This window comes from Chiloscyllium plagiosum, unplaced genomic scaffold (genome assembly GCF_037043375.1).
Source record: "Chiloscyllium plagiosum isolate Xiang-an unplaced genomic scaffold, Cpla_swu_hap1 HiC_scaffold_6, whole genome shotgun sequence".
Taxonomy (NCBI): domain Eukaryota; kingdom Metazoa; phylum Chordata; class Chondrichthyes; order Orectolobiformes; family Hemiscylliidae; genus Chiloscyllium; species Chiloscyllium plagiosum.
In genome coordinates this window covers 98623394-98644395 of record NW_028270144.1, presented here as the reverse complement: position 1 = coordinate 98644395, position 21002 = coordinate 98623394, and the positions used below count along the sequence as shown (strand labels likewise).

General features: G+C 42.5%; 1 protein-coding gene and 1 long non-coding RNA gene across 3 annotated transcripts in view; one reads left to right on the top strand and one right to left on the bottom strand.

Annotated features, from left to right (window-relative positions):
* Positions 1-10: 10 nt before the first annotated feature.
* On the bottom strand, positions 11-20856 carry LOC122550802 (uncharacterized). Of its 2 annotated transcripts, none has more exons than XR_015757461.1 (3): positions 20716-20856; positions 12045-12142; positions 11-249 (listed from the first exon to the last, which is right to left on the bottom strand). It is a non-coding gene; the product is annotated as an uncharacterized LOC122550802 (long non-coding RNA). The 2 variants fall into 2 exon arrangements; XR_006311948.2 differs by having other exon boundaries at positions 11-1157; positions 20716-20848.
* LOC148149821 (coiled-coil domain-containing protein 169-like) overlaps positions 20762-21002 on the top strand; it is a 69518-nt gene continuing 69277 nt past the window's right edge. The window contains exon 1 of the mRNA XM_087988263.1: positions 20762-20982. Within this exon, the coding sequence (XP_087844389.1) occupies positions 20909-20982 (74 nt within the window). The 5' untranslated portion in view covers positions 20762-20908. The remainder of the gene's footprint in view (positions 20983-21002) is intronic.

Here is a 21002-nt window from a genome sequence, read left to right as displayed (position 1 = left end):
AATCAAAACAACACATTCATGTCTTTATTTCACGGAGAAAAATAACCCACAATTGAGTAACACAAATTGGGAAAAAAAGTTCACTCATTAAATAAACAGAACTATACTCAAAATCTCAATAATCCAATCTATTCAAGATTGTAAATGCTGGTTTTCATTGCATTGAAGGAATATTTTTCCCACAAACTACTGGTTCAGTCCTGTGATACCAGGCTTCACGGCTGCTACACGTTCCAGTCTCAACTGTACCTATAAAGAGATAAAAGCTTAATTTGCTTTAGTTGTTGAACTGCACTACATTTACAAGAACACATTCATGTAACGATGCTCGGAGTAAGACTATTCCATGTGACATTAGTATTCTTCAGCTTTTCGGATAGAGAGCTAAGATCATCTGCTACAGTGGTAGCATCCCAACCTCTGGGCCAGAAGCTTCAGGTTCAAGTCTCTTGGTAAGCTGCAATACTTCATCGATACATGTGGACCAATGCAATGGAAGTTCTTGGCTCAATTCTCAAATGAGGATAGGAGAAAAGACAGACTACAAAGAGTATTGGAAAAATCTAATAGGTTGATAACCAAGACAAGTCATGGCAATTCTACAGGCATGGCTGTAGAACTATAATAAATAATGAAAAGTAATTTACACAAGACTTGAGATTTTGGGGAAGATTTGTAGCTTGGGTTATGGATCAGGTTGTAAATTTGTTCGCAGATGTTTTGTCACCATGCTTGGCAACATCATCAGTGAGCCTCTGGAGAAGCATTGGTGTTCCATCCCACTTGCTATTTATCTGTCTTGGTTTGTTGTGGTGGGTGATATCATTTCCGATTCTGTTTCTGAGAGGTTGGTAAATGGGGTAAATCTATGTGTTTATTAATGGAGTTCGGGGTTGAATGTCAGGCCTTACAGAGTATTTTGTATAAGACGGTTTGTATATATCCTGCTGGTTGTTGGTATGGAGTCTTTTAAATTCATCAGGAGCTGTTTCAGTGTGATGGTAGGTTTGTGGGCTACCATGATGCAGAGGGGCTGGAGTAATCTGGTTGTCATCTCTGAGATGTCTTTGATGTATGGCAGGGTGGCTAGAGTCTCTGGGTGTGTTATGTCTTCTTGTTTAGGTCTGTTGTGTGGGAATTGATGGACCTCACATTACCTGAAAGAAAGAAAAGCAAATAGAGAAGTGGCATTAGTTGACAGGCAGGTTTTGCTAACATGTTGACAGATGTTTGAAGCGTTTACATCTATTAGAGGGGAGATGGAGTCTTAAGCCTGTTCTAATGAACAGTTATACTGTGATTTAAAACATTAATTTTGTTTCTTTCTCCACAGATGTTGCCAGGCTTGCTGCTAAAATTCTCTAGCATTTAGAGTCAGAGGTCTACAGCATGGAAACAGGTCCTTTGGCCCAACTTACCCACGTCGCCAAGTTTGCACAATTGAACTAGTCCTATATGCCTGCATTTGGTCCATTTCCCTCCATACCTATTCATCCATTTGCCTATCTAAGTGTTTCTTAAATGATAAAATTCTACTTGCTTCCATCACTACCTCTTGCAGCCCGTTCCTGACAACCACCACTATTTGTTTGAAAGGAAGTGCCCCCCCTGCCCCCCCAAGACACTTTCATATCTCTCTCCTGTCAACTTAAAGGTATGCCCTCTAGTTTTAGACTTGCCAACCATGAGGAAAAACTGTTGGCTATCTACCTTATCTATGCCTCTCATGATTTTATAGACCTCTATATGGTTACCCCTCCAGGGAAAAAAGTCCAAGCCTATCCAACCTCTCCTCATAACTCAAACCTTGCAGTGCAGGTAGCATTCTAGTAAATCTTTTCTGTACTCTTTCTATAATAGGGCGACCAGAACTTGTTTTGGTTTAAGTGATAGATAAGGAAGAACTATAGCTTGTACAGTATCACCACAGTTTATAAACCAGAATACTCCGAGTCAAGTTCCCCTCTTGGGCTTGTTAGCAATGGAAGACCCCAGCCACTGGCACAGACAAGCCAGCATGCATTAATACTGGTCCCCAGCCTGGATAAATTGGAAGGACATCTAGCTCCAAAAACATCCACCAAATCTAAATAGGATGGTGGATGTTGAAGTGTGATCAACTAGCATCTTAATGACAAATATTACCTCCAAAAAAAGGACAAGTTAAAAAGACAGGTGTTAATTGAGAAGCAAAAATAAGCTAACACATTGGCAGACATTCCTGCTGCTCTTTACAATTATTGTTGGATCTTTTACATCTGTACGAGGGTAGATGGAGTCTTAATTAAATAGTTGGCACCTGGAACTCCCTTAGTACACACAGGAGTATCAGCCTAGATTTATGCACACAATTCCTCAAAGAAGAGCTTGAGTTCACAACCTTCTAGCTCTGGCAAGAATGCTAACAATTCAGTAATCATTAAGGCTGTAGTATAGAGCCACCACTCCACCCAACTGCAGAAAGGAAATGGATTCACAGAATGATACAATACTGACAGAGATAACTCATTCCATTCTGGCTGTACCAGATAGGAAGTTTGACGATTCAGAATGGAGTAGGAATAATTAACATATAGTATTGTTCTCATTAGGATTGAGGAGTAAACTAAGAAAAGGAATGGAATTTCTAAGAATTGTGCAGTTCTCCTTCCTGAAGCAGGTGTGAAACTTGAAAGGGTTCAGAAAAGATTTACAAGGACGTTGCCAAGGTTGGAGGTTTTGAACTATAGGGAGAGGTTGAACAGGTTGGGGCTGTTTTCCCTGGAGCGTTGGAGGCTGAGGAGTGACCTTATAGAGGTTTATAAATCATGAGGGGCATGGATAGGATAAATAGACAAAGTCTCTTCCCTGGAGTGGGGGAGTCTAGGTTTAGGGCAAGAGAGGGAAGATATAAAAGAGACCTAAGGGGCAACGTTTTCACACAGAGGGTGGTACGTGTATGGAATGAGCTGCCAGAGGAAGTGGTGGAGGCTAATACAATTGCAACATTTAAAAGGCATCTTTTAAGGAAGGGTTTGGAGGGATATGGGCTGGGTGCTGGCAGGTGGGACTAGATTGGGTTGGGATATCTGGTCGGCATGGACGAGTTGGATCGAAGGGTCTGTTTCCATGCTGTACATCTCTATGACTCTCTGATTCTAAATGGCAGCAGAAGTAAAGCTTTTGCTAGATGTAGTCCTGAGTAACTAAGTAATCAGGAGATATACTAAATATTGGGCAGTCAATGTTTAATGTCCAAACTGAGAAGAAAGATAAATTAGAATGACAGTTATTTTTTACAAAAGTGAGCAAGATTGCTGAAGTTAAGTAACTGTAAAGGTGAACAAATGTATTCCCATTTATAAAAGTCTACTTCAAGTTTTAATAATATGAAGAAATAACAAGCTTACACCTACAGCTGTTTTGAAATATGTCAGTCTTGTGAAAAATTTATAAGCCACTTTGTTTTTCATCTGAGCAAACATCAAAAAAAAGTTAGTCAAGTTGAATTGCTAAGCTCTAAGACCCAATGGATATGGCCATCAATAAACAGTGATCAAAGCAATATGCTGTTTAAACACAGAATTCTATAATCCCTGTAGGACTTAATATGGAATTACAGAAGGTGATTGAATAGTGGGAATGTCACTGAACTAGTTATCCAGAGATGCAGGTGGTCTCCTGTGTTCAAATCCCAGCCATGGCAGATGGTTGAATTTGAATTAAAACAAATAATCTGGAGTTAAAAGTCTAATGATGTCCATGAAACCATTCTGGATGCTGTAAAAACTCATCTGATTTTCTAAGTGGCCTTTAGGGAAGGAAATTTGCTGTTCTTACCTGTTTTGGTCTAAATGCATCAGACCCTAAGCAATGTGGTTAACTCTTAACTGCCTCTGAAATGGCCGAGCAAGCCAGTTGGTTGTATAAAAAGAGATTAAAAAACAGGAAATGGGATAGACAATTGAACACTGAACAATAGCACCAGAAACAAAAACAGCAACAGCGTGACAATCGTACTCATGGAATTATATCCTAGAGACCTTGTCCTAGACACCATCACCAACAGGATAGACCCAGAGGTGGCATAGCCACATGTCATGAGGGTGTTGCCTTGTAATCATCAACATTGAGTCTGGATCCTATGAATTCTCACGGCATCAGTTCAAACATGGAAAAGGAAACATGCTAATTACCATGTGTCACCAGCACTTGGCTGATGAAGCAGTACTTATCCATGTTGAGCACCATTTGAAGGAAGCACAGTGGTGGTAAAGACACACATTTGTACTCTGGATTGGGGACTTCAATATCCATCACCAATACTGGCTCAGCACCACCAATACTGATTGAGCTGGTTGAATCCTAAAGCATATAGCTGCTTGATCAGGTCTACATCAGATAGTACAGAAACATCCTCAATACTGCCTGCTGCAGAGCTATACATCCATGACAGTATTAGTCAGAGAGGTTACTGTACAGTCCTTGTAGAATTGAAATCCAATATTCACATTAAGGATACCTATCATCATGTTCTGTGGAACTACCACTGCAGAAAGGGACAGATTTTGAAAAGACCCAGACCCACAACTGAGCTTTAATGAGACAATATGGGCCTTTAGTAGAAGCAGAACTGTACTCCAACAAAATGTGCAACCTAAGGCCCAGCATATCCCTCATTTTCGCATTATTATCAAACAGGAGATGGTTCAACAAAGAGCGCAGGAGGGCATGTCAGGAACAAAACAAGACATATGCAAAGATGAGGCATCAACCTGGTGAAGCTACAAAACAGGACTACCTGCATGCCAAACAGCATAAGCACAAGTGATAGAACTAAATGATTCCAAACTGGACAGATCAGATCCAAGCTCTGCAGTTCTACCACATTCAGCTGTATAAAAACAGTTGTGTCAATTAAATAACTCACTGGAGGAGAATGCTCCAGAAATATCTCCATCCTTGATGATGGGGGGGGGGGGGATCAGCACATAAACGGTATACAGCGGTTGGACCAATCTTCAACCAGAACTGTCAGTACATGATCCATCTCAGCCTTTTTCAGACATCCCACGATCACTTCCATGTAGAAGGACAAGGGCAGCAGGTGGAAAGGAGCACCACCACCTGCAGCTTGGTGTTCGGTCAAAATAATAGACTTGTTCCAAATCTTGTTGTGAACCCCCGCTCCCCTCCCCCTCCAAAAGCTATTCTAGTACAGCTGCAACACTCTCATCTACATGGCAAAATCGCCTAAGTATGACCAGTATGTGAAAAAAAAGGACAATTCTAGTCCAGCCAGATACAGCTTGGTTAATTTACTCTCGATAATCAGTAAAATATGATGGATGTCATTAACAGTTTTACCAAGCAGCAGTTGCTCAGCAACAACTTCCTCAGTGATACCCATCCCAGGGCTTCTTACATAAAACATAGAACAATACAGCACAGAACAGGCCCTTCGGCCCACGATGTTGTGCCGAACATTTGTCCTAGCTTAAGCACCTATCCATGTACCTATCCAATTGCCGCTTAAAGGTCACCAAAGATTCTGACTCTACCACTCCCACAGGCAGCGCATTCCATGCCCCCACCACTCTCTGGGTAAAGAACCCACCCCTGACATCTCCCCTATACCTTCCACCCTTCACCTTAAATTTATGTCCCCTTGTAACACTCTGTTGCACCTGGGGAAAAAGTTTCTGACTGTCTACTCTATCTATTCCTCTGATCATCTTATAAACCTCTATCAAGCCAACCCTCATCCTTCGCCGTTCCAACGAGAAAAGGCCTACTACTCTCAACCTATCCTCGTACGACCTATTCTCCATTCCAGGCAACATCCTGGTAAATCTTCTCTGCACCCTCTCCAAAGCTTCCACATCTTTCCTAAAGTGAGGCGACCAGAACTGCACACAGTACTCCAAATGTGGCCTAACCAAAGTCCTGTACAGTTGCAACATCACTTCACGACTCTTGAATTCAATCCCTCTGCTAATGAACGCTAATACACCATAGGCCTTCTTACAAGCTCTATCCACCTGAGTGGCAACTTTCAAAGATCTATGAACATAGACCCCAAGATCCCTCTGTTCCTCCACCTCAGTAAGAACCCTACCGTTAACCCTGTATTCCGCATTCTTATTTGTCTTTCCAAAATGGACAACCTCACACTTGGCAGGGTTGAACTCCATCTGCCACTCCTCAGCCTAGCTCTGCATCATATCCAAGTCCCTTTGCAGCCGACAACAGCCCTCCTCACTATCCACAACTCCACCAATCTTCGTATCATCTGCAAATTTACTGACCCACCCTTCGACTCCCTCATCCAAGTCATTAATAAAAATTACAAACAGCAGAGGACCCAGAACTGATCCCTGCGGAACTCCACTTGTAACTGGGCTCCAGGCTGAATATTTACCATCTACCACCACTCTCTGACTTCGACCGGTTGGCCAGTTTTCTATCCAATTGGCCAAATGTCCCTCAATCCCATGCCTCCTGACTTTCCGCATAAGCCTACCATGGGGAACCTTATCAAATGCCTTACTAAAATCCATGTATACTACATCCACTGCTCTACCCTCATCCAAATGCTTGGTCACCTCCTCAAAGAATTCAATAAGACTTGTAAGACAAGACCTACCCTTCACAAATCCGTGCTGGCTGTCCCTAATCAAGCAGTGTCTTTACAGATATTCATAAATCCTATCCCTCAGTACCCTTTCCATTACTTTGCCTACCACCGAAGTAAGACTAACTGGCCTGTAATTCCCGGGGTTATCCCTATTCCCTTTTTTGAACAGGGGCACAACATTCGCCACTCTCCAGTCCCCTGGTACCACCCCCGTTGACAGTGAAGACGAAAAGATCATTGCCAACGGTACTGCAATTTCCTCTCTTGCTTCCCACATAATCCTAGGATATATCCCGTCAGGCCCGGGGGACTTGTCTATCCTCAAGTTGTTCAAAATGTCCAACACATCTTCCTTCCTAACAAGTATCTCCTCTAGCTTACCAGTCCGTTTCACACTCTCCTCTTCAACAATACGGTCCCTCTCGTTCGTAAATACTGAAGAAAAGTACTCATTCAAGACCTCTCCTATCTCTTCCGACTCAATACACAGTCTCCCTCTACTGTCCTTAATCGGACCTACCCTCGTTCTCGTCATTCTCATGTTTCTCACATACGCATAAAATGCCTTTGGGTTATCCTTGATCCTATCCGCCAAAGATTTTTCATGCCCTCTCTTAGCTCTCCTAATCCCTTTCTTCAGGTCCCTTCTGGCTATCCTGTATCCCTCCACTGCTCTGTCTGAACCCTGTTTCCTCAACCTTATGTAAGCGTTCTTCTTCCTCTTTACAAGACATTCAACCTCCCTCGTCAACCAAGGTTCCCTCACACGACCATTTCTTTCCTGCCTGACAGGTACATACATATCAAGGACACGTCGTATCTGTTCCTTGAAAAAGTTCCACATTTCCACGACATCCTTCCCTGACAGCCTATGCTCCCAACTTATGCTCCTCAGATCCTGTCTTACAGCATCGTAATTACCCTTCCCCCAATTGTAAAACCTACCCTGTTGCACGCACCTATCTCTCTCCATAACCAAGGTGAAAGTCACAGAATTGTGGTCACCATCACCAAAATGTTCACCCACTAACAAGCCCATCACTTGTCCCGGTTCATTACTGAGTACCAAATCCAATATGGCCTCCCCTCTGGTCGGACAATCTACATACTGAGTTAAAAAAGCTTCCTGGACACACTGCACAAACACCGCCCCATCCAATCTACTTGATCTAAAGAGCTTCCAATCAATATTTGGGAAGTTGAAATCGCCCATGACTACTACCCTGTGGCTTCTGCACCTTTCCAAAATCTATTTCCCAATCTGTTTCTCCACATCTCTGCTGCTATTGGGGGGCCTATAGTAAACACCCAACGAGGTGACTGCACCTTTCCTATTTCTGACTTCAGCCCATACTACCTCCAAAGGCAGATCCCCCTCAAACTGCCTTTCTGCAGCCGTTATACCATTTCTAATTAGCAACGCCACCCCCCATCCTTTTTTACCACCCTCCCTAATCTTACTGAAACATCTGTAACCAGGAACCTCCAACAACCATTCCTGTCCCTCTTCTATCCACGTTTCCATGATGGCCACAACATCGTAGTCCCACGTACCGATCCATGCCTTAAGTTCACCCACCTTATTTCTGATACTCCTTGCGTTGAAGTATACGCACTTGAACCCATCTCTGTGTCCGCAAGTATTCCCTGTCAGTGCTACCTTCTTCACAGCCTCCCTACATTCTTGGACATCCTGACAAACAGCTAGCCTTATGTTGAACCTTACCGTATGTTTTGAAAAATTCTCAAGGTCAGGTTCGTAGGAGAGTAGTCTGACACAGAACAAACGACCAAGAGGCGAGTCTGCTAGAATATGAGCATTTTATTCCCCGCAGCGTCACCACAACCAGGTCTCATCATGCCAACGGGTCTGGCTTATACTCACTCTACATGTTACCGGAACTGGGAGCCGTCAGTTCTCGTAGAGCGGTTGCCAACAACCCACGCTCGGCGGTTAGACGTAACCCCGGAGCAGACTCCCGGGTCTGGCTTATACTCACTCTACATGTTACCGGAACTGGGAGCCGTCAGTTCTCGTAGAGCGGTTGCCAACAACCCACGCTCGGCGGTTAAACGTAACCCCGGAGCAGACTCACCGAACTGGAGACTTTTCCAGCTGATATACTCTTTTCCAGATATGAACAGCAGAGCAAGGCTAAAAAACACATTCCATTCTGGTTACATACAGATAAGAAGATTCACACGGGGAGGTGTGTAATAAGATTCACACGGGACTAAGCAACACCTCCATTCCGGTTAGATTCACACATGTATTGGGACATAATTTTTTTCACCACATTCCACTGCTTGGCCCAATACATGTGTTACATTATGATTCACACATGTATTGGGACATAATTTTACACCACATTCCACTGCTTGGCCCAATACATGTGTTACATTATGCTTAATTCAGTTCAATTCGTTTCAGTTAATTTCAGTTCAGTCAATTCAGTGTAGTTCAATTCAGCTCAGTTCAGGTCTGTTCAGTTCAATTCAATTGTGTTCAATTCAGTTCCGTCCATTTCAATTCAATTTAGCTCAGTTCCATTTTGTTCCGTTCAATTTGATTCACTTCAGTTCCACTCAGTTCAGTTCAGTTCAATCCCATTCAATTCTGTTAACTCCGCTTCAGCTTTTTGGACATGCCCACATCCTCCGCTGTACCCCAGGCAAGGGGTTCTTCGGCAGGACTGGGATCCTCTCAAGGGTGGACAGCAGCGACCCTGGGGTTCCTCCGGTCGCCCCCCACCATTTCTCAAACAAACTGCCACGTACATGCCCACATCCATGCCATCCCGGGACGGTCGGGACCTCCACAGTTTGTTCTTCTGGTTTCTTAGTCTTTTTCCAAAACATTGTTCTGTATCAAAATCTCTCCTCAATTGCGATTGACCCTGCTCGCAGCGCCAAATGTTTTGAAAAATTCTCAAGGTCAGGTTCGTAGGAGAGTAGTCTGACACAGAACAAACGACCAAGAGGCGAGTCTGCTAGAATATGAGCATTTTATTCCCCGCAGCGTCGCCACAACCAGGTCTCATCATGCCAACGGGTCTGGCTTATACTCACTCTACATGTTACCGGAACTGGGAGCCGTCAGTTCTCGTAGAGCGGTTGCCAACAACCCACGCTCGGCGGTTAGACGTAACCCCGGAGCAGACTCCCGGGTCTGGCTTATACTCACTCTACATGTTACCGGAACTGGGAGCCGTCAGTTCTCGTAGAGCGGTTGCCAACAACCCACGCTCGGCGGTTAGACGTAACCCCGGAGCAGACTCCCGGGTCTGGCTTATACTCACTCTACATGTTACCGGAACTGGGAGCCGTCAGTTCTCGTAGAGCGGTTGCCAACAACCCACGCTCGGCGGTTAAACGTAACCCCGGAGCAGACTCACCGAACTGGAGACTTTTCCAGCTGATATACTCTTTTCCAGATATGAACAGCAGAGCAAGGCTAAAAAACACATTCCATTCTGGTTACATACAGATAAGAAGATTCACACGGGGAGGTGTGTAATAAGATTCACACGGGACTAAGCAACACCTCCATTCCGGTTAGATTCACACATGTATTGGGACATAATTCTTTTCACATTCCACTGCTTGGCCCAATACATGTGTTACATTATGATTCACACATGTATTGGGACATAATTTTACACCACACCGTAGTTTTGGTTCAAACATGGACAAAACAGTTGAACTCTAGACGATGGGAGAGAGCAAGTACTGCACCACACATTACGGCCACAATTGATTAAATGTGGCATCAAGGAAGCCTAGCAAAACTAGAACTTCGAGGAATTGGTGGGAAAACTCTCCACTGATTGGCACATAGGAAGGTGGTTGTGGTTGTCAGGATTCACCCATCTCAGCTCCAGGATATCTCTGCAGGAGTTCTTCAGTGTCCCAGGTCCAAACATCTTCAGTTGCTTCTTCAGCAACCTTCCCTCTATTATAAGGTCAGAAATGGGGATATTCACTGATGAATCAACAATGATCAGCACCATTCATAACTCCTCTTAGACTGAAGCAGTCCATGTTCTAAAGCGTCAAGGTCTGGTTGATATTCAGGCTTGCGCAGACACAAGTGGAAAGTAACATTCACACCACACAAGTTCCAGGCAATAATGATCTTCAACTGTGAGACAATCATAACAGTTACTCCTTGGCATTCAATGGCAGTTTCATCACCAACTCCCCCACTACTAACAGCCTGAAGGTTACCACTGACCAGGAATTGAACTGGATCTGCCATATAAATACTACAGAGCAGGTCAGAGGCTGTAATCCCATGGCGAGTAATTCATTTGCTGACTTTGAAAACCTTGTCTCCATCAATGACACACAGTATATTTCTGTACATACCATCTACAAGATGCACAGCACAAATTCACAAAGATACCATACACTGCTTTTTCCAAACCTAAAACCACTACCATCTAGAGGGCAGCAGATACATGGGAACACCAATACCTTAAAGATCACCTCCAAGCAATTCACCATCTCTACTTGGAAATATCACCATTCCTTCAGTGACACTGGGTTAAAATTATAAAATTCCTTCCCGCACAGCATTGTGGGCATACCAACACTAAATGGACTGCAATGGTTCAAGAAGGCAGCTTACTACCATCTTCTCAAGGTGAAATGGGGAATGGGCAACAAATGTTGGTCCAGTCAAAGTCCTTACCCTACTGAATAAAATGCATATGAGAAAGTTAATTATCAAGTAAAGAAGTATAAATTACTAAATTAGAAAATCATAAAATAGCAAATACCCTGTCTCAAGCATGTTCAAATTTGATAAATGCTTTTAGATATAAAAAAAATCATGTGGAATAAGATAGAAAATGAGGGAAGAGTTGTCGTATTAAGTACAGATAGTATCACAGTGCAAATATTTAAATAGAGAAATGGTCCGTCTGAGATCCGTTTAGATTCAGCTGAGGAATAGCAAGGGTTAGGTCAGTCTCACTAGTTGTTGACCAATAAAGTCAGAAATATGGAAGTTTGTTCACAGTACTAGTTCTGTCAGCAATGTGGGCATTTAAAAATAAATTCCTGAAGTGTTTGAAATTGTGTGTTGAAGTTGGATAGGAATAGCTGATTTCGAAGCTCCTTGGATGCTGCCTGAACTGCTGTGCTCTTCCAGCACCACTAATCCAGAATCTGGTTTCCAGCATCTGCAGTCATTGTTTTTAACCTAGGAATAGCTGAGGCTAGATTCATAACTTATTTTATAAATACCTCCAAAATATCAGTTGTCAGAAATAGCAGCATTATGCCCAATAGTTTGACAAGGCAAATTGTTGAAGTAATGTATGAACAAAAAAGGTCTGCAGCTGATCAGGATCACTTGTGGCTAACATTTAGTTCCCCAAATAGGAAGGCTGCCCAAACAAAACTATTTGCAGTTTCAGATTACCTGATTGAAATTCTGGCTGAGATTTTTAAGTACTGCATTGTGTTCCACCATTTTTTTCTGATATATGGCCAACTCAGAAGATTGTTCAGTAAGTTTTTCTGCAATATAAATAACATAATATCATTATAGTTTCTTTAAAGCTATAATACTTACTATATTCCATTGTATTACACAAGGGGAAGCTAAACCAAGTGTAATCTTCTGGAGGAGAGGTATTAGAGCACCCCATCTGAGAAGATGGTCTAATTACAGAACAACTTTACATCAGCAGTGAAACTGCTGATGTAAAGTGCAAAGACAGGAATCTGAAATTTTAAAATTTGGTATAAAATCTTTAATATTGCTCATCAATCTCCTTAGCTGTTGAAATGGAAGATAACGCGGCACGGTGGCACAGTGGTGAGCGCTGCTGCCTCAAGCACCAGAGACCTGGGTTCAATTCCCGCCTCAGGCAACAGTCTGCGTGGAGTTTGCACATTCTCCCCGTGTCTGCGTGGGTTTTCTCTGGGTGCTCCGGTTTCCTCCCACAGTCACAAAGATGTGCAGGTCAGGTAAACTGGCCATGCTAAATTGCCCGTAGTGTTAGGTGAATGGGTAAATGTAGGGGAATGGGTCTGGATGGGTTGCTCTTCGGAGGATCAGTGTGGACTTGTTGGGCCGAAGGGCCTGTTTCCACGCTGTAAGTAATCTAATCTAAACCCGTGATGGTACTGGTTGGTAGAGCAGGCTCGAAGATTGTTTACCTGTATAGCTTATATTTCATACATTCTGATAAATGTGATACCGCACCTGGGAAAAGTGTGTGTGTATACCTTGATCTCGTCTGATGAAGAATGTTCTAGCTATGGATAGCGTGCAACAAAGCTTTATCTGACTGTTTTCTGAGATGGAAGGACAGGGGTACGAAGAAAACTGGACTGGTTAGAACAATATAACTTAAATATGTGGTTATATGAATGGTTAGGCCATCGCTGGAAGTGATGCAGTGTCACATGATGGAGCATCCATCTTAGTTCTTTAAAATGCAGTGAAAAGTTCATGTAGCTGCAGTAAGAAGATGACTCCATTAAAGTATAAAAGCAAATTACTGCAAAAGCTGGAATCTGAAGCCAAAAGAGAAAATACTGGAAAATCTCAGCAGGTCTGGCAGCATCTGTAAGGAGAGAAAAGAGCTGACGTTTCGAGTTTAACTGACCCTTTGTCAAAGCTTTGACAAAGGGTCAGTTAGCCTCGAAATGTCAGCTCTTTTCTTTCCTTACAGATGCTGCCAGACCTGCTGAGATTTTCCAGCATTTTCTCTTTTGACTCCATTAAAGATTTGTCTTCAACTTCTATGGCTGCCTCCAAATGCCTCATACTAGTCTAGAAAAAGATAGCATAACAAGCAACAAAAAAATCCATACACTTCATAAGCATCTCAAAGCAACATCTACAAAGAAAGGCATAGCCTCAGGGTCGACGTTTTAGAACTGAGATGAAGAGGAATTTCTCCAGCCAGAGGACCGTGAATCTTGTCACTACAGAAGGCTGTGGAGGCCAAGTCATTGAGTGCATTTAAGACAGAGATTGATTTTTGATTGGTTAGTGATCAAGGGTTATGGGAAGAGGCAAGAGAATAGGGTTGAGAATCATTACAGCCATGATCAAGTGGCAGAGCAGACTTGAAAGATTGAATGGTCTAATTTTGCGCCTAAAATCTTATGGTCTTATAGTCCAATACTCACTGGAGTTTAAAAGAATGGGGCAGTGAAGGGAAAAAGTCTCAGAGAAACCTATAAAATTCTATCAGAACTAGAATAAGGGAAACACAGGAAGGATGTTTCCAATGAACCGGAGTCACAGCCTAAGGATAATGGACTGAGATGAGGAGAAATTTCTGCCCCAAAGAGTAATGAGTCTATGGAAATGTCTGCCACTAGAAGCTATTTTTCTTAGGGTTAAAGGGATTAAAGGGTATGTGGAAAAGATAATCAGCCATGAATATACTGAATTGAAGAATTGCCTCAAAGGCTTACTTCTGTTCCTCATTTCTTTTTTAAGTAGGGAGATTAAACTGTAATTTTCAGATGAAGTTAAGGCGGCAGGAGATAACTAGGTCAGGAGATATGGGAATAATTCAGTATCCATTTTAATGTCTTACACCACGTCCTCATTTTTATATAATATGCCAGTGTTATGTTAATTACAAACATGAAAGAGAGAGCGAGAGATCCTTGTAATAATTATGTCTCATGTAAAGATTTTATGAGACTGTCAACTCAGGATGAAAAGTTTTACTTTACATGTTTGCTACTTACTGTATATCCACACAGGTGCTAGGTAAGACTTATTTATCAGAAGAACAGCTTAGTGAAGGTGTATATTATACTAAAGTAATTTAGTACATAGAACAATATAATGACCGCACAAAACAGTCAGCTAATATTTTGGGCAGTAAATGCAGGATGGAATTCATTATTTGTCAAGTACCTGTAATATAATTCCCAGCAGGGCGTACATCACATCACAAAAGGCACACATTCAATACTGCAGATTCTATCATTTAATTGAATTCTTGGAATTCAATAAAGGAGCAACAATGTTCCATTAAATTGCTCTTTTAAATGGAGGTCTCAATATTTGCTGCATTGAAATTCCACCAATGGTTCATGAGCAGAACAAAGTCTAACTGCAGGAGGAAGGTTTGAGACCGTAGAAGAGTACTGAATAGGGTATTCAGTATGAGGTAATTTTAATGAGCAAAAAGAACAATTGTTCATCTTCAGAAGGATCAGCTGAAGACTAATGAAAATTACATATTACAATGTTACCTCTCATACTAGGCATTACTTAAGGGAACTCACTCAAAAAAATACTAAGTTGCTTTGTAAACGTTGATTTCCTTTTGAACTCTGATGGCATTCATATTCAAGAGAGGCACAACAGTTTGGACTTTCAAAAAAATTTACTCATGGGACCTGGAAGGTTGTGGTGAGTTACTTTCTTGAACCTTGGCAGTCCATGTGTTGTAGGTAGACCCACATTGCTGTTAAGAGAGGGAATTTTAGGATTTTGATAAATGACAATGAAGGAACAGTGATATATTTCAAAGTCAGGGTAGTGAATAGCTTGGAAGGAAATTTGCAGGTGCTGTTATTCCCATACATCTTGTCCTTCTAGATAAAAGTGGCTGTGGGTTTGGAAGGTGTGTATCTTGTAGGTAGTACGCACAGCTGCGCCTGATCATTTATAGTGGAAGGGGTAGATATTTGTGGGTGTGATGACAAACAAGTGGACAGATTTCTCTTTGATAGTGGCAAGCTTCTTCAGTATTGTCAGAGGTACACTCATCCATCATACTCCTGACTTATGCCTTGTAGATGATGGACAGGCATTAGGGAGTCAGGAGGGATGTTACTTGCTGCAGTATTCCCAGTCTCTGACCTGCGCTTGTAGCCATTGTGTTTATATGGTGAGTCCAGTTCTGTTTTTGGTCAATGGTAACCCCCAGGATGTTGATAATGGGGGGATTCAATAATAATAACATTACTGAATATCAAGGGACAATGGTTAGATCATCTCTTAATAGAGATGAACATTGACTGTCATTTGTGTAGGGCAAATGATATTGTTCAAATCTTTCTGCATTTGGACATGGATTGCTGCCTGACCTGCTGTGCTTTTCTAGCACCACACTCTCGACTCTGATCTCCAGCATCTGTAGTCCTCACTTTCGCTTAGTTTCTGAGGAGTCATGAATGATGAACAATCATTGGTGAACATTCCCCCCTCTTTGACCTTTTGATGGAGGGAAAGTCATTGACGAAGCAGCCAAAGACGGGTTGACCTAGGACACTACCATGAAGAACTCCTATAGAGATGTGCTGGAACAGAGATGACTGACCTCCAACAACCACAACTATCTTCCTATGTGTCAGATAGATGACGACAACCAGTAGAGTGGGTTCACCCCGATTCCCATTTATTCCAGTTTTGCGAGAGTTTCTTGATGCCACACTTGGTAAAATGGGACCTTGATATCAAGGCCTTTCACTCTCACTTCACCTCTAGAATTCAGCTCTTTTATCCATATTTGAACCAAGGTTGCAATGAGGTCAGGAACCAAGATGCTCTGGCTGGCAGAAGCCAAACTGGGCATCACTAATTGATAAATGAGAGGAAACTGATGAAGCAATAATTGGCTGGACTAGATCATTCTGCTTTGTGTACATGAAATATACCTGGGCAATTTTTCCACTGTTGGGTATACGTCAGGATTGTCGCTGTACAGGAACAGCTAGACTAGCGGAGTGCAGTTTCTAGAGCTTAAGTTGTGAGTACTATTTCTGCTTCTTTCATAAAATGGACTGAAGACTTCCACATCCGGCACAGATTTTCCTGCACATCCAAACACCTCATCGACTGTATTCATTGCTCTTGATGTGGTCTCCTCTACATTGGGGAGACAGGACGCCAACTCGCAGAATGTTTCAGGGAACATCTCTGGGACACACTCACCAAACAACCCCAACACCCTGTGGCTGACCACTTCAATTCTCCCTTCCATTCTGCCAAGGACATGCAAGTCCTGGGCTTCCTCCACCATCAAATCCTAGCCACCTGACACCTGGAAGAAGAAGTCCTCATCTTCCACCTTGGGGACCCTCCAACCACATGACATCAACGTCAATTTCACCAGTTTCCTCATCTCTCCTCACCCCACATTATCCCAGATCCAACCCTCCAACTCAGCACCGCCCTCTTGACCTTCCTTCCCATCTATCCGCTCCACCTTCCCCTCTGACCTATCACCATCACCCCCCCCACCTACCTATTGCCTTCCCAGCTACCTTGCTCCCCAGCACCACCCTCACCTTCCTATTTATCTCTCAGCCCCTTCCCTCACCAACCCCCCCGCCCCCAACATTCCTGATGAAAGGCTTATGCCCGAAACGTTGATTCTCCTGCTCCTCGGATGCTGTCTAATCTTCCAGTACCACACATTTCAACTCCTATTCCCTGTTGTAGCCTCAACTCTCCAATTATAAACATAGCAACGTGGAAAAAATGACTGAAATTTAAGGTGAGAACAGGAAAGCGAAAGATATCTTTTGTATAAATTTGTATCGTCACATGAAAATAAACTATTTTTTCCTGTACAAATCACTATCTGCCTCTGCCTCAGATAATGAAAAGAAAACGCTGGATTAGTTGAATTCAGACAACAGGACAGTGACATTTACAAGTGATGGTAATGACTTGAATCAGATCAATTGGTCATGTTATGGACCAGGCCAGAACAGAATACAGAATAACTTGGCACAAAAGGTAAAATCAAACACAGGGTCTTACAGGAGACAAGTCAGAGAGAGATCAGCAGGGACCTGCATTTTTGGGTCCAGGAAAGTTTCTACTACTAAAAACCAAACCAAACCACAGAAGAGCTGAGCTGGGAGAACTGGCCACCACCCCCCCTTCCATTGGGCAAGTATTTTTAACTTGAAAGTCTTCTGCCTGAGGCAGTATCTGTTAGCTATTATCAAATTGGCCCTGAAACCCTTCAACCTCAGACTTTTTGGAGTCTGTGTTTTTTAAGACTTCTCTGGAAAAAAAAAGCCAAGGACAGCATTACCTTGTTAAAGGAGCAGCATCGTCACAATCAACACTCATACAGCACATAGTTCTCAGAACACCCCAACACAAAAGGACATTATAGTCAATGTTATCTCTGAGTTGCACAGTTCACCTGCGAAGCCCCATGCACACAGATTGGCATGCTAATGCATAGCTCTGGACATAGCAGAAAAGCAATACATGGAACATTGGCCATGCCTGTCTTATGAGGATAGATTGAACTGGTTGGGCTGGTTTTCACTAGAGTTTAGAGAACGAAGGGTGACTTGATTAAAATGTGTAAGATCCTGAATGGTCTTGATAAGGTGGATACAGAAAAAAAAAGTTTCCTCTTGTGACTAAGTGCAGAATTAAATTTTAAAACAATGTTAGGGCGGCACGGTGGTACAGTGGTTAGCACTGCTGCCTCGCAGCGCCAGAGACCCGGGTTCAATTCCCGCCTCAGGCGACTGACTGTGTGGAGTTTGCACGTTCTCCCCGTGTCTGTGTGGGTTTCCTCCGGGTGCTCCGGTTTCCTCCCACAGTCCAAAGATGTGCAGGTCAGGTGAATTGGCCATGCTAAATTGCCCGTAGTGTTAGGTAAGGGGTAAATGTAGGGGTATGGGTGGGTTACGCTTCGGCGGGTCGGTGTGGACTTGTTGGGCTGAAGGGCCTGTTTCCACACTGTAAGTAATCTAAAAAAAATCTAAAAAAATGTTTGAAATATTAAAACGGCCACCCTTCCCATCAGTAAGCAGGTGAATTTGAGGGTTATTCGACTTTGGAACTCCTTCTCAGGATGTGATGGAGGTTGGGTAATCGAATATTTTTAAGAAAGATGAATAGATTATTGTTTGGCAAGGTAAATAATAGTTATCAGGTAAATGGAAATGTGGAATTCAGAACACAAACAGATCAGCCACGGCACAGGGGTGGCACAGTGGCTCAGTGGTTAGCACTGCTGCCTCACAGCGCCAGGGACCCAGGCGCAATTCCAGCTTTGGGTGACTGTGTAGATTTTGCACATTCTCCCTGTGTCTGTGCGAGTTTCCTCTGGGTGCTCTGGTTTCCTCCAACAGTCCAAAGATGTGCCGGTCAGGTGAATTGGCCATTCTAAATTGCCCATAGTGTTAGGTGCATTAAAGGAAAATGGGTCTGGGTGGGTTACTCTTCGGAGGGTCAGTGTGGACTTGTTGGACCGAAGGGCCTGTTTCCACACTGTAAGGAATCTAATCATGATTTTATTGAACGGCAGTGCAAGCTAAAGGAGCTTAATCATCTCCTTCGGTTTCTTTCTCATTCATTTGTTTTAAATGGGGACATATTATAACACAGCCAAAGTCTCATGCAAAGCCAAATCAAAGGGTAAACTACTTTAAAGGTTACTAAGAAAACTGTTTTTTGTATCAAACTCAGCAAATGCAACAAAAGTTATTAGAATGCTATCATGATAATGTAAATATGGACTAGTGATTTCAAAATTATGTTGTTCAGTTTAATACCTGGGACTGAATATGGACAGATATAATCATAAGTGTCCAAAACATACATTTAAAATAGCCACAGCAGTCATTGGTCCATCAGCAGCCAAGTCAACATGGACAGTTAAACTCAAATTAGCATTTCATCCAATGACAATGAAGTCAGTCACCAAACCCACTGGGTAGAAATTAAAAGCCCATCATGTTTTTATTTTCACAACTACAGATCAGATCTAAGTTCTCAGTACTGCCACAACCTGTAATCAGTGGTGGACAACTAAACAATGAACTGGAAGAAGCAGCTCATTAATTTCCCCATCCATGATGAGGAGAGAGCCCAGCACATCAGAGCAAGAGATCAGACTTAAGCATTTGCAGCAATCTTCAGTCTGATGTGCTAAGTGGATGATCCTTTATGTCCTCCTCCGGAAATCCCCAGAATCAGAGATGATTTTGCCTTCACATGTCCACGCTGATTTTGCCTAATCCATTATTTTCCATGTCTTCAGTCATTACACCCTTTGTATAGATTCTTGCATTTTTGCCACTGAAGAACGGCTAATTGGTTTGTAGTTCCTCACTTTCTCAAACAATATGGTTGCAAATGTTACCCTCCAATCTGCAGAAACTATTGCAGAATCTATAGATTCTTACCAACCTGGTTATGTTTTTGGGGGTAGTTACTTGGGTCAATGGGTGAAGGTAACCTAGTCAATGTTGTATGTATTTAAATCAACCTGTTCGAAATGTTAGGACACACTTTTGGGACAGGTGGTACCCGAGCCCAAACACAAGTACTCTCCTGGACAACTCTCTGTATGCTAGGTGGCATACAACAGGCTAATTTATAAGAGAGACTCTTGTGTGATTTGAGGACAATATCAGGTTTGACTAGGGAATTGGTTGCATTTTGGAAAGCAAAAATTTGGAAAGTTGATTGGTGACAAGTTACAAATAGAACCTGGACAGAGTCAGTGTTAGGACCACTAATTCCTAATTGAAATAATCTGCATAAAAGTGTTGAGGAAATTATCTGGAAGGTCAAGGACATAACAAAAAGTTGTTGAGAGTTTATTTTGGGTGAGTAAACAGACTAAAACTGACACCTAAATATGATGAGGGAAACAAGCCTACATCTGGTGGACTATATTTAATATAGGTGAATCTTCTAGGCCCAATACAACCTGTATAAGGTTATGAAGTAAAGTTTAAAGGGACAGACTCGTCTATCATTGTACACAAGTTGTGAAAAGACTTGTGATCAATGATGCAGGGTTATTACACATGTTGACTGAATATTTGAATGTATTGCTGAGGTAAATACAACATGACAAAAATCATGCTTGATTAGGTCTCATTTGGATTTTCTTGTCCAGTTTAGGTCCCTCACAGTGAACAATTTGTAGGAAAGTAAAATGTTGACATGTTGGAACCCTATAAGCAAAAGTTAAAAAAACAATCAGTCAATGTCTGTAAATAAACAAAAGTCAGTCGATATTATTCTTAAACCCTTCTTGAGAATAGGAAATATTACAGATAAACTATCTAAAAGAGAAACGTAACATTATATAACTGTGTTCCTTATTATGCATTCTTACCGATATTGACTTTCATCCTGTTGTACTCTTTCGCAGAATCGGACAATAGCTCCCGGTCCATGGTAGCTCCTAAGAGATTGCGCGGGACCGTACACTTCACCCAGATGGGAGGAGGCAAGGGACTTCCGGGTGCGAGTCACATGACGGTGCGTTTCCACGGTGACCACTGTAACAAGCGGGGCCATGAGCGAGGATGGAGGAAGCGCGCGGAGACTCCTTGGATCTCGAGCAGCTGAGCAACGAGTTGGAGCAGGAGAGGCAAATGCGGTATGAGGGCAATGGGACTT